We start from the raw sequence: 14249 nt of genomic DNA, 5'->3' as shown, positions 1-14249 counted from the left end.
CCTCTAGGAGTGGACAACGTAGAACACAATTGCATTTGGTGGTGGTGAGGAAGCGACAGTTGTGGAGGATTAAGGATTGTAAGGCAGTGGTGGTAGACCATGTTACCACCAAGCATAAGCCTGTGGTGTTTGTGGTATGGATGAAGAAAAGGAGGGAGGTTAAGAGCAGGGGATTGAAGATTATTAGGTGGGGGAAGTGTAGGGGAAACGTCATTGTAGAGTACAAGGAGAGGTTGTGGGCTCAGTATGAGCAACTTAGCGAAGAAGCGGAAGGTTTGGTGGAGGAGTGGAAGAAGTACGGAGAGGCGTTTAGGTGAATTGCAGAAAAAAGCAAGGTGAGCTGTGGATAAGGTGAGTTATGATATGGAAGAGGAGGTGTACAATAAGTTGAAAGAAGATGGTGGGAAGAAGATGATCTATTAATTGGCTCATGGCAGGGATGAGGATAGTAAGGACATGAAGGGGAGAGGGGGGTTATTAAGGATGGTGACGGGAGGCTAGTGACAGAGAGAGGGCAATATTTAAAGTGTGGGAATGATATTTGAAAGTGTTGAACCAGGGAGGAAGCAACAGTGATCTGGAGCTTCCATGTTATGTAGAGGGGAAAGTGGAGTTGGTGGAGATCATAGAAGAGGAAGTGCGGACAGCATTGAAGAGGTGTGTACAGAGATGATAAATGCAGCAGGATAAGTCGGAGTCAGTGGGACGAAGAGGCTGGTGAATGTATGTATGAGAGAGAGTTCAATTCAGGAGGATTGGAGGACAGGATTAATTGTGCTAATATGGAAGGGGAAGGGAGATGTTCAAGATCCAGGGAAGGGCAGTGGCATTACGCTACTTAGTCATGTTATGAAGGTGCTGGAGAGGATTCTGGAAGGGAGGATAAGGAAGATTGTGGAGATGGAGATCGGAGAAGAGCAGCAGGGGTTTATAAAGGGTAAGGGAATGACGGATGGGATGTTCGCACTGAGAGAGCTGGTGGAGAAGAGGTTGTAGTGCAAGGTGAATGACATTGGGATTTGTGGATCTGGAGAAGGCCTATGACACTGGCCCGAGAGAGAAGGTGATGGCAACACTGATGGATGGGAGTGCCGGAAGCAGAAGTTAGGTTTGTGGAAGGAGTGTAAAAGGGAGTGAAAGGAAGAGTTTTGGTTGGTCCTAGGATGTCTGAGGAGTTCAGCATTAACATTAGTTGGAGGCAGGGAAGTGCTCTCAGCCCATTCATGTTTATCATGGTGATAGAGATGGTAAGCAGAGAGATGAACATGAGGGGTAGCATGGAGAGGATGTTTGCAGACGATCTGGCTGTTGTGGTGGAGAGTGGGTGGGAGATGCAGGAGGGACTGGGAGAGTGGAAGGAGGCAATTGGGAAGCATGGGCTGAGGATGAATAAGGCGAAGACCGAGGTGATATATGTGGGTCGGGCAGCAGAGAAAATAAATTAATATCAGGTTAGAAGGGAAGAAGGTCAGATCGATAAATAGGTTTGATTACCTGGTGGGAACTTACCTGGGGAGTTGGTAAGTCCGAGGCCGAAGTGCGGCGGAGGAATTAGGTGGGTGCGAATGCGTGGAGGAGGGTGGGGGGATTAATGGCAGACAGAAAGATATCAAGGAAATTGAAAAGGGAAGGTTCTGATGTCGTGTGTAATGCTGACCTACTTTACAGTCTGGAGATGGTGGCACTGACAGAGAGACAACAGCAGAGGCTGCAGGTTTGCAAGAACAACTGGGTCAGGAGGATTGCGGGAGTGAAGACTGTAGATCAAAGGAGGATGGATGAACTGAAGGAGAAGATTGGTGTGCAGGTGAGCTTGATGGGGAGATTGGTGAAATGCTGGCTGAGGTGGGTTGGACACTTGGTGCAGATGGGAGAAGAGAGAATAGCAAAGAGAGCAGATAGATTGAGGAAGCAAGGTAGGAGGAAAAGTGCTAGATCGCAGTTGAGATGGGAGGATTGTGTAATGAGAGATATCAGTAAGGTGGGGGTGGGTGGAGAGTGGAGAGGGTTGGCTAAGGACAGAGGGAAGTGGAGGAGTATTGTGGTCAAGGCAGGACAGAAGCTAAGTACCATTGCACCTCACCCCTAAAAAAGGGAAGAAGAGGAAGAGAAGAAGAACCGGACTCTTGGGAGCTCTATGCGTCATGGATGTTTGCTCCACAGGGGAGGTTTCATGACCAGTTAGTGGTGTGGGAGGGGGGGGGAGGAATTAGAACTGTTAATATAGCATGGTCCATGTGCATGAGCAAGGTACACTTTTCCATTGTAAACAGGGACATGTTTGGCTACTTCATCCTGTTTTATGTGCACCGAGGAAGGCAGTATTATCAATGAGAGTACAGCATAGGCCTAAGATTGTGAATTATACACACCTTCCAATCAGGAACATCAGGCAAGGATGGGAGAAAAGCGAGCACAGGACTCTTATAGCACTTTGCACATGGACAAGTTCACCTACTGTGGGCCCACCCTCGTAAATATGAAGCAATGTCAGCACGGCAGTAGGGCCACCATGCTGAAACACAAGCGTTTACTGGCGTTGAGGAAGGCGGTGCGCTATTGCTATTGATGGTGAAGCCACAGTTGGATGGTATGAACACCCACCCCAGTGACATCAGGTGGCCAATTACTGAGCCAGGAGGACCTGGAAGGCAGACCAGCAGACAGGTCAACGGGGCAGAATAAAGCTTGGTGGCGTGAAGGCAGAACGGTGTGCGAGTATGACTGCGAGTGACATCAAACCATTAATTGGAGTTTAGCCCTGAGTTTGTACGAGATAACGTGGTGCAGCACAGCATGGAGATCACGCTGGAGCGAGCACAGTACAAGCACTGCAAACCAAGACGACAGAATACTTCCCAAAATCATTGCCTGTCCCCCCATTGTTTTGGTACGAGTGTGTGAGGTGATGTCAAAGGAGCTACAAGTTTTCCAGTTTCATACGTTCATGTCATTAGCCCTTTTATGTTGTCGTTGTGGGCTCGATCCATTTTGATTTCTGTGTCTCGACTTCCCATCCCATTATTTATGTTAATAAATAATTTTATTTGTAAGAATGTGTCCGCCAACTCTTCGCATCTCCCACATGTGGGAAACCATTTCGGCATTTAATTGGCACCCTGAAGGAGCCCCAAAATTGGTAAAGTTCATCTCTTCTTATTGCAATAATGAGCTGGTAATCCGCTCGTGTGGGCCCTTCATCAAATTGGGCCATCCTCGAGATTAAATCTCGGCTTGGCGGTTGAAGTTAGCCAAGACCGTCCATGTGACATCCCACTCCTGACACCAAATGTCCTTTTAAAAAAAAATTAGGTTTCCTCTTTCTTTTGCAAACAAGTTATATTTATTCCAGCTGAACATTTTAGATCATTAACTTGTGAAAGATGAAGTTTGAACCAATAAGTCTTGCACCACTGGAGATAGCATGGTTGATTAAAATTTGTTTGTACCTCACTGCAGTCAATATTCCAGCAATTTTCAGCAATTTTCCAACACCAATTGAGGATATGCACCCCCAAAGTTGAATTTAACCTTCTCCATGCTTAATTGGTGACTTCAAGCAAGACTCTGTCAGTTTCAGTTTTTTGTTGTCTCACATACCATCTTTGATTCGATCCAAATAACTGAAACTTCACTCTACTCGTATGTCCAAAGCACTTTTTGATGATTGTCCCATTGTCCAATTCCTGTGTTGTGCATATTTTAGCCTTTTAATTTTGTTCTCCTTTCTTAACAGAGGTTCTCTTAGGCCTAAGTCACATTTGCTCTACGGCGAGGATACAGGAGCCATACGCCCTCTGAATTGACAGAAACGTGCGGCGGCCGCAGTGTTTCTGAGGTGGCCTCAGGGTGGCCCTACGTCGTATGGCTATATTTTACAGGCCGTAGGGGCGCCGTGGAATTATAGCGTGGAGTTATAACTTTTTTCATTTCTACGTTCGCCGTAGCAATTCGACAAGCCGAAACAAAATAACTCGTAGGAAAAAAAAATGAAAAAAAAGAACCCACTCGTTACCGTCCGTCTGGCCACACGTTCGCCTTAGGGCCCCCCTGCGGTCGCCTTGCGGGCACCTTGTGTCTGCCTTGAAAATTATATGGCCGCCGCAGGAACGCCCTAAGTTCACCGTGCGACATCAAATCAAAGACCGTACGGTACCCCCACGTTTTCGGTCTCTACAATTTCTAAATATCCTGTGCGACTACCCAAAAATAAAAACATATGTGACTGCTACATTGTGTGACCGTGAAAATACTGCGGCCGCCGTATAATTGCTCGTGGCCGTAGATTTTGGAGACCCCACGGCCGCCGTGGCAAATGTGACCGAGGCCTTACTGAAATACATCATTTAAGTCTTGTTTTCTTAAGTGACCTTCACTTTAGAAAAGTACTGCTGAGGGGTGGAAAACAACATCATATTTTCATAACATATCTCATCTCAACGAGATTCTCTCATCTTTCCAAGAAAAAGGTTGGAGTCTTGGACCTGGTTCTGTTCCTTTGTGATATTAATGTCTGTCTCTTCATGATGCTCTGAGAAACAGTCCACCCACATGACTCCACATTATACTGAACCATTTCTCTTCCCACCAAAAGGACAGCATCAACGGTTTATCTCTCACTCAGATACTGGTTTAACACTTTGTATATGTCTTTCAATGCAGACAAATCCTGCATTCTTACCCTGCATCTCCGGAAGGGTCATTAAATGAATCCACATATCTATTTCTCTGGCTAGCCACTGTCGGAGGGGCAAGTCTGTCCCCGCACTCTTCCATTAGGTTTTTGACCTGTTGCCACAGTATAATGAATGGAGCTATGTAAACAGCCATTAGCTGTAATTAATGAAAATCGCTAATGAATCCAAAGGCTTGGGATCCTCGGGTCCCGAGTTCAAATCCCGCTCAGCCGTTGAATTAGTACCAGCCGGGGTTGACTCAGCCTGTCACCCTTTCGAGTTCGGCAAAATGAGTACCAGCTTGCTGGAATGTCCCGGTTTAGGATCGGTACACTGTATCCCTGTGTGTCTTAAGAGGTGACTGAAAGGTTGGCGTCAGGAAGGGCATCCGGCCATTTAAAAAAAAAAAAAAAAAAAAAAAAACATTGCCTCAAAAAGGGAACCATGATGGAAGATTGGCATGGGACCTTGCTCTAGCAGGGGAAAATGGCCTTAAAATGTTTGTGTGTGCTAATGAATCCAAAAATCCCTGATTTAACCCAATACATTTTGATAAGATTAATCGGCCATTGGAGTTGACTCAACTTTCCAGAGTTTTCTGAAATATGTGTGACAATGGGGTTATTGAGGAATTTGAAATATATGTGTGACAGTCAATATGGAATATTGCAGAGGAACACCGCACAATTATTTTTTCATACTGGCGTCTTTTATAATAATGTACTCACTAAGTATTTAATACAGAATATGTGATTTGCACAATAAATTTACCAAACCTCATCTGATCTCGATTTACATGGCATTTAAATAATATCATGAAAATCAAATCATCTTACAGTCACCCAATTTTTTGTTTATTTTGCACTCCAAAATGAAGCAAATTTCACACTTCAATCAACCACCTGTCTTCTTTGACCACAAGCGGCTCGTCTCTTCGTAATCTATATTAATATTTCGGCACGCCCCTTTCTTTGTTCCACCATCAGATTTTTGTTACTGCATGAAATGAAACAAGATTTGGCACATATACTAATGATATTATTGTCTTCCTTAAGAGGCCCCTCAAATTTCGTTTTGATGCATTTTCACAAACTCCAACGGATTCCATTCAAATTCGGTACGATTATGGCTTTTGGTCCAACTTAGGTCATTGGCTATAAATTTTTTCCATAACACTTCCGATATTCGAAAAAAAAAATCGATAAATCGATATCGCTTATGGGATTTTCCATTCAAATCCACTCAAGTTTAAGGCCGACGGGGGACGCAAATTTCCACTTTGCCCCGGGCGCTGTTTACCTCTGCTACGCCAAGCTGTTAGGGTTAGGGTTAGTGTTAGGGTTAGGGTTAGCTACCCTAACACTAACAGCTAACCGCTAACCCCTATTCAGGAAATTTGCAAGAAAGCCCGAGCAACGCCGGGCTTACTACTAGTGTATCATATTTCCAGTGAATATTTGCTTTTTCTTTCTGCAATTTATTTTCTGATTAACTTTTTGATTTTAACCTTGATTTGTATCATATCGATAGTTTCTCAAAGTAATAAAATTCCAGTGATTTCTTTGATATGAAATAGTGAGCATTTGGAAGATGGTGAAAAAAAAAAATCACATAATAGGATATTTCCACTCAAAAATCTGATTGTTTTCCAGAAGACTGTGAAAAAGTCTGGCTCTACCCCTGAGCTGAACAGTGACTTTGCTTTCCACCATGGATCATAGATAAACCAGTGCTCACTCACTTAAATGTTGTCGTTATTCCTAAATCAGGATACCCACGATAGTTTGTGAATGTCACCACAGCTCACAGGTCTGGACAGGTCAATATCCCATCACACCACCACAGCCACTAAACCAACAAATACATTTGGCACATCAGTGTTAAATGTGTTTTACCTGTGATGTTTGGTGTTAATTGATCCTCAACCGCAGCAGCAAGTTGGTCAACCGCAGATACATTAGCTGGAACAAAAGCAACGAACCAGCCAGATGCTGCAAATTGTGGGAACTGGGGCATGTGATTTGCCATGACTGAAGGAGGAAGAGAAGAGATGGAGAAGGAGGGATATTCTGTGCCATTGGGGTGAGACTTGACTTTGATGGCCTGCCGAATTCCAATCAGGATGCAGGCTAAGGTGACTGGTAGCAGCAGTTCAAACAGGGTGCGCAAAGGTCGTCGTTTCTGTACGTTCAGAAAAAGTGGAGTTTCTTTAAATCAGATAAGCTTTAGAAATTCGTGTTAATGGCGAAACAAATGATAAGTTATATAACATGAATTAACTATTTTTTAAGAATTAAGATGGCAAAAATGCTTGTACCTGCAGAGTTGCTGAAAGTACATGTGTGAGGATTTTTCTGTATAAGGGACCATATAAGAAAATATGGAAGAATTTTGAGCCCTTCTCATGAAAGTTTTAGTGACACAATTGAATACCACATTGCTGCCAGAGCAGCCAATTCCCATATCACAAGTGGGGCTCTGTTAAGTTTGACCTCTTATCTGTTTTGTGTTAAACAAGAATGGAGATTTTAATCGTGATGCGCTGGCATCATAATATACATACATACATACAATGGGAGCATGCACCAGAGCGCGCCGCTGCGTCCACTTTCAGCCGGTGCACCAGGGACCTCCTTCTGGCCATCCCCATCTCTTAGGGATAGGACATCCCAAGCACCCAACCAAAGGGACCACCTCAGGTTAACCTGAGGAGACCGCCGTCTGGTTGACGACACCCCGACACACACTACAGTATGTTTTGTGGAGTGAAGCGTTTTGTGGTAGCCCGAGTGCAAATCCTGCCACCAACCTCCGAGGAAAGGTAACTAACTGCAGTAGGATGTCCACAGATGCAGTGGTCATCATCATATACCATGTGCATATTCAGCGAGGAGTCAATTACGAGTTCGGATAGTTTCTTGGGAGGAACGACTTTACTGCTGATGTAGTGCCATCTGTAGATTAAGGCAGGAATGTGGAATTTATTGAGGGCAGTCTCAATGACCGATTACGTACTCTTCATGCAAGACACAGTGGGATATTTAATGTCCACCAACTAATGATAGCAGATGGGACACCTTGCTCAACGTCCATCCAAAGAGCAGCAGGTTTTGCGATACAATGCCTTGCCTATGGAGCGCCAACCTAACAGTTTCTTATAGATGTAGACAGGTCCTCTTCAGTCCCAATAGGGCGCATGTGTTAATATAGGAATTTAACCTGTTGACAGTTTACCGCTATAACGATAGGTTCAATAATCACTCGGCAATATGATTTATTTTTTTATGGATACAATTGCTTGAAAATACCATCACCATACTTTAAAATTATCCAATTATTAAAATAATAACATTGTGCCTGCATAAACTGTCCAAATAAATTAATATCTTAGCCTTACAACTACTGTGCATCCCAAGGGAAGAGGGATAATTATGAGTGACAATGCTCAACTTACCTGGAAAACAAAGTTTTTCCATAGGAGGAGCTTGAGCTGTTGCAACTGCTCCATTGACAATCCTCCACAAGCCAGTAGACGAGCGTTACTCGAGAAGTAACCTTTTTCTGCCCCCACGGAAGTAACAGAGATGAATGATTAGTTTAGCAAAACAGTACGACTTAACATTTAGTCCCCAAACTAGTTCCTTGGCCCATATCAGTAAAAGCAACTGAATCCAATGTGGTCTCACTTTTTGGAGTTCTTTCTACCTCTGCTGAATTTACTGTGAATAAAACAAGTGAAATAAAGTGTAAAGTCCAAAAAGGGTCACCATTGCCTTTTTACACAATCATTAACTACATCACCTACATCATAAAATGAATTTATTATACAGAAAAACCGAGTCATCCTGACTGTGTTGGAAACTCACCGCCAATTGAATGATACTCCAGGTCTCCTGCCTTTTGGGTCGTTTGAAGAATAGATCATTCTGCGTAATATGAAAGCTAAATGTGAAACAGTTTTATAAATATCACAAACAAAGTTACTGAGATAGTTACCATGGCAACACAATTCAGCCAATCACCGCCGTGATCTCATCAGGTTGATATAATGTCATGAGGAATAGATATCTGCCATATGAAAGCAAAATGTTCAACGGTGTTTGAAATCAACGGTGTTCAACACAAAACTAAATGGATGGATGATTAGTCGATCGGTCGATCGGACAGTCGCTCATTTTAATGTACCCTGTCTCTGACCTTGACGGAGGAGCGGGGGACAAAAAAAGAAAGAAGTAAAACAACAACGTAGTCGGATTTCATTCACACCAAGATGGCAGAATGGAAAGCAAGGACGTTTGCTGAATACATTTTTGCAGAGGTATTGATTTAAAAAAAAAATGCTTAATCACACTGCGAGAGGAGCCAGCAGGAACAGTTTCCATCTTATGTAATCAAAGATGACTTGTGATGATAAGCACACAGAGGTGCATTATTTTCCTTTGGTGGTTTATGGCACTACACATACGAGTTGTTGCAAAATTTTACATTTACTTGAGGGTACCTACTCCTGACAAGCCAGTAATAAATAAAAATCAATCAACATATACTTCGAAAATAATTTATTCCCACCTTTCCAAAACAAGCATCCATTAATTTAATGTTATCAGCCCTATCTCTGTTCTAAAAACCTGCTCCTCTACTCTTGCTCACCCTCTCTCTTTTCTATTCACCCTCATTTGCTCAAGGTCATCTGCCACCTGCTTGGAAATCAGCAAATATCACTGCCCTGTATAAAAAGGTGTAAAAACAGATCCCTGCAACTACAAACCAATCGGCCTTCTCCCAATAATCAGCAAGGTTACGGAATCCATCATCACTTCAGACATTAAATCCTTCCCCTTCTCAAATGGCTTGATTTCTGATCATCAATTTGGATTCAGACCAGGTCACTCTACCCTGGATATGCTGCTTCTGCTCTCCCAACAATGGATGGAGGTCCTCAATGCCAGACATGAGATCAGAGCCGTCTCGCGAGACATATCATGCGCTTTCGATATGGTCTGGCACCCCGCCCTGCTCAACAAACTCTCTTCCTATGGTATCCAAGTACATCTCCACTCATGGCTCACAGACTTCCTCTCCTGTCACAGTCAACATGTGGCCCTAAATGGAGTTCTTTCATCCCCTCTTCCTGTCCAGGCTGGAGTCCCTCAAGACAGCGTTCTGGGCCCTTTTCTTTTTCTGGTTTCATCACTGATCTCTCCAACTCTCTCGAAAATCCTCCTTATCTCTTTGCTGATGACTCCACCCTCTGCCGTACCACCTGTCAGCCCTCAAACTGGCAAGCAGCAGCTTCTTCACTCTCTCTGCAGATCTGGATAAAAATCACAAACTGCTCCAACACGTGGAACATGTCGTTCAATCCTGACAAATCTCACACTCTCAATGTGTCTCTGTGAAAGGACCGTGTGGACCCCCCCCCCCCCCAATCTACTTTCTCAACAATCCACTTGAAGAAGTCCTTTCAATCAAGCTCCTGGGTTTCACTATTTGCCATGATCTTTTCTGGGAAAGCCACAGTTCCAAGCTGGCCTCTAAAGCCAGTCGCCGACTGGGAATCCTCCATCGTGCAAAGTCCTTCTTTGGCATACCTGTGCGACTGACCACATTACCCCTGACATTAGCCCTGCCCCATCCCTCACCCTTCCATAGATATTTAACCCCCTTTTGGTAAAACTACCAAAATCAAGAATCAATGCTCACCTTCATTCTTTCATTCCCCCTTTTTCCCACCTCTGGAACAACCTCCAACACTCTCTTCAATCCCACTCTTCCCTCCAGGTCTTCAAAACAGCTGTTCACCACAATCTCTTAACTTCCCTCATCCAAAACCTCGATCTTTTCTACCCCCATTATTCCACCCCAAACCCACCTCCTTCAAATTCCCTGCTTTCCTTCCTGAAAGTCCCTGTAAGTGTCCATCTTGTTTGCCCCATGTACCCCTCCCAAAGATCTCCTAATGTCTCTGTTCCCCACTGTTTTGTGCTTCCCTCTCCCACCCCCTTGTTATACGTTCTGCGTTAGCTCTTATACAAGCCTCCACATTGGATACAAAAATACAAAAAAAAAACCCCAGAACAATCAGAGTGCAGCAATGTGCAAAATAATTAATAAGTGGTGTAGATGGCAAACTACCAAGTGCTTTGCTGTCCTCACAGGTGATAAGACCATGCACAAAATTTCTTTCCTCATAGTGTGAGCATCTTTTCTTGATCAAAAACTAATCCCGAAGATATTCTTACAGACAGAAGATCCAAAATCCAGCAGGTAAGGGTCCGTTAAAATAATGGGACTTGTTCAGAGGTTCTCATCTGGATGAATCCAAATATATTTTCCACAAAATCCTGAATGAATCATGCCGTCAATATTAAGGAGTATCCTTTCTCAAACCTCTCTTCGTGGAGGTCCAGTATTGTCATTGTTGAGAGAATGGCACCGGCTTGAAAAGGCTTCCAAGCCTTCCCAACGGACATCTCTTGAAACACAAGGCGGGGTCAACTGGATGTGCTCCAATGTAGCATCACATGCTTTCTCATGGAGCTCACTCAATGCACTAATGGGATGACGACTTGACACGAGTCTGAACCAACGGGTTATGAGCAATTATTGACTGTAACAAGGGAGTCTGTGCATTAGTCGGCCTTGCCCTGGTCGAACGGAGCAGCCCCATCTCGAACATAATTCCACCGAAATCTTGTTTGAAATGCCACTTCTGACTGTAGGAACCTGAACCCAGAAGCAACTTGTTTGGTAAGTAAAATAGCTCCAGGGAGACCACATGATGCAGATTGACCAATCACAGAGCCAGATCGCTTTGTACGAGCAAAACAATAGACGGCCAAACTCTCTCTATATACATCACGAGCATGTCCCAAGGCAGTCTTCAGCCCAGTCCTGATCATCTACATAGATGACCTCTTATACACACTGGAAAACACACTCTTCTTTTTGCAGCTATGAATCAACAGTGTCAAACAACTGTGGATGTGGCGATGGAAAAAAAAAATGTGGAATTGAAATTTTCTCAACAGTATTAGCATCTCCCACAATGAGGCTGAATTACAATGCCTGTTTTTCTAACATCGCAGAGGCCATTAACATCATTTTTTCCTCGACCTCTCTGGTCTGGCTCCCTCTTATCTTTCAGCACTTCGATCTCCCACCTCCTCCAGGATGGGAGGAACTATAAATTGGAGGAACAAACTATAAATTGTACATCAAGGCATAATTAATGAAGTATTTACTGGACACAGTTCAAATTTTTAAACTTCAACATAACCTTCATCTTTTGTGTGTGTGTATATATATATATATATATATATATATATATATATATATATATATATATATATATATATATATATATATATATATATATATATATATATATATATATACACACTACCGGTCAAAAGTTTTAGAACACCCCTATTTTTCCAGTTTTTACTGAAATCTAAGCAGTTTATTGTTTCAATGTACTCTGAACCCCCTGTTCTTCTCGTAACCCCCTCCAAGTAAATCTCCCACTATCCAGGCATTATGCATACTTCCACTCTCCCTTCCTGAGGCTGTTCAATTGCACTCTTCCCACCAGCCGGTCCACCACCATCTCTTGCTATCCACCTATCCCTAACAGCAATTTTTAATCGACCCAACTTAACCCGACCTCACCTAATTCTCTTACTTGCAGGTTACCGTTTACTTCCTCTCTCTCTGTCCACATTTTCCTGTTCGTTAATTTCCTTACTTAGTTGCCAATGGTGGGCCCAATGACCTCACTGTCTGTTTATTGCATTTTAACCCTCTGTCACATTGCTCTTCCATGAGCCTCGTTCTTGTACAGGAGAAAAGATAGTGATGACTATTTCTCAGGCTCTTTGTTGAAAAATATTTTGTAAGATTGTCAAGATACCAACAGTTAAAAAGATAAAGTTTATTGACATTGAATAAATAATACAATGTTAAAAGAACCATAAAAGGGGTAATTAAATTAATACAAATAAAGTTCTCACAAGGAAATGCTTTTCTCTTCATATCCAAAAGTAAAGTCACTCTCTCAGGTGCTGTGAAGTACAGGTGTCCATGAAGTCCTTGTGCAACATTTTTAACTTTTCATGTACACATGATATAAACTAGAACGGCCACTCAGTAGAGCGCATACCTTCGCCAACGCTACATTTTGCCCCCCCCCCCCCAGAAACCGTTGATTGTGAGGATATTTAATCCCATACCACATCTGCCATCTCATATGTGTTATGATGGCTTAAAAACAATAAATTTCCTGCTGTTTGACACTGATTCACGTACATTGTACAATTTCTGTATGAACTCCCTGACGTTTTTGGGTGTCGGTGTCAAGTCAATCTCATGACAACTGGTCACATTATAAGAAATTATTTTCTGGCATTTTAGGGGCATTTAGCACACACGAGTTTGTTTTTCTAAATAAGTTATTTATTGTGAACAAACAAACATTCATTGTACAAAAATGACGATTTTGACCTTTTCATGACCTCGACCTTGACCTTTGTACTCTTAATTTTGTAATTGGTATTAGAGTGTGGGGAACAGAACAGTCAACATTTTGGTGTTGGTTTCATGCAAATCGGATAAGAATTGACTGTGTTATGACTAAAACCGCACATTTTGCAATGTCGTGACCCCCCCTGACCTTTGACTCCCAACCGCTAATAAGGGTTATTACGTCATTGTGTCATGTCACATATCACAAGATGGGGCATTGAATTCTGAACATTTGGCCATGAGTTGCATGCAAATTGGATACAAATTGACCGCGCTATGGTAAAAAGACGATTTTGACCTTTTCATGACCTTGACCTTTGACCTGATCGCTCCCAAAATCTAATCAAATGGTCCTCGGATAATAACCAATCATCCCACGATTCAGTTCAATACTTTTGGAGTTATGCGAATAACAAACAAACAAACACACATATTTACAAATAAATAAACAGCGATCAAAACATAACCTTCGCAACAAACTATAAATTGCACATCAAAGAATAATTAATGAAGTATTTACTCAACACAGTTCAAATTTTTAAACTTCAACATAACCTCCATCTTTTGTTCATATATATATACATATATATATATATAAATACACATATACATATATATATATATATACATATATACATATATACATATATACATATATACATATATATACATACATATATACATATATATATATATATATATATACATACATATATACATATATATATATATATATATATATACATACATATATACATATATATGTATACATATATACATATATATATATACATATATACACATATATATATATATATATATATATATATATATATATACACATATATATATATATATATATATATATATATATACATATATATATATATATATATATATATATATATATATATACATACACTACCGGTCAAAAGTTTTAGAACACCCCCATTTTTCCAGTTTTTACTGAAATCTAAGCAGTTTAATGTTTCAATGCACTCGGAAATTAAAGCGAAGAACAAATAAACAAGCCGGTAGGTGGACATGGGT

General features: G+C 41.8%; 2 protein-coding genes and 1 long non-coding RNA gene across 8 annotated transcripts in view; 1 reads left to right on the top strand and 2 right to left on the bottom strand.

Moving 5' to 3' along the window:
* LOC147021942 (phospholipid-transporting ATPase ABCA3-like) overlaps nucleotides 1-8595 on the bottom strand; it is a 197600-nt gene extending 189005 nt beyond the window's left edge. For 3 of the 6 annotated variants that reach the window (XR_015060999.1, XR_015061000.1, XM_085892395.1), the window contains exons 1-2: nucleotides 8131-8481; nucleotides 6572-6857 (exon numbers count right to left, since the gene is read on the bottom strand). Coding sequence is in view for 4 of the 6 variants with exons in the window: in XM_085892395.1 (XP_085748521.1) it covers nucleotides 6572-6857; nucleotides 8131-8184 (340 nt within the window). In the remaining 2 variants the exon portion in view is untranslated. Of the gene's footprint in view, nucleotides 1-6571; nucleotides 6858-8130; nucleotides 8482-8542 lie in introns of those variants that run through there. The other 3 variants (XM_085892392.1, XM_085892393.1, XM_085892394.1) reach the window with 3 other exon arrangements.
* The window catches only part of LOC147021941 (uncharacterized), a 72090-nt gene that overhangs the window by 20022 nt on the left and 37819 nt on the right, over nucleotides 1-14249 (top strand). The window lies entirely within an intron of this gene.
* Nucleotides 8569-14249, bottom strand: part of QTGAL (queuosine-tRNA galactosyltransferase) — a 45211-nt gene continuing 39530 nt past the window's right edge. Inside the window, exon 13 of the mRNA XM_085892404.1 lies at nucleotides 8569-8602. Coding sequence (XP_085748530.1) covers nucleotides 8598-8602 — 5 coding nt within the window. The 3' untranslated portion in view covers nucleotides 8569-8597. The remainder of the gene's footprint in view (nucleotides 8603-14249) is intronic.

The sequence above is a fragment of the Eptatretus burgeri genome, chromosome 8, assembly GCF_056783735.1.
Source record: "Eptatretus burgeri isolate ZD-2024b chromosome 8, Ebu_testis_v1, whole genome shotgun sequence".
NCBI lineage: Eukaryota > Metazoa > Chordata > Myxini > Myxiniformes > Myxinidae > Eptatretus > Eptatretus burgeri.
This window is presented reverse-complemented; position numbering and strand designations above follow the sequence as displayed.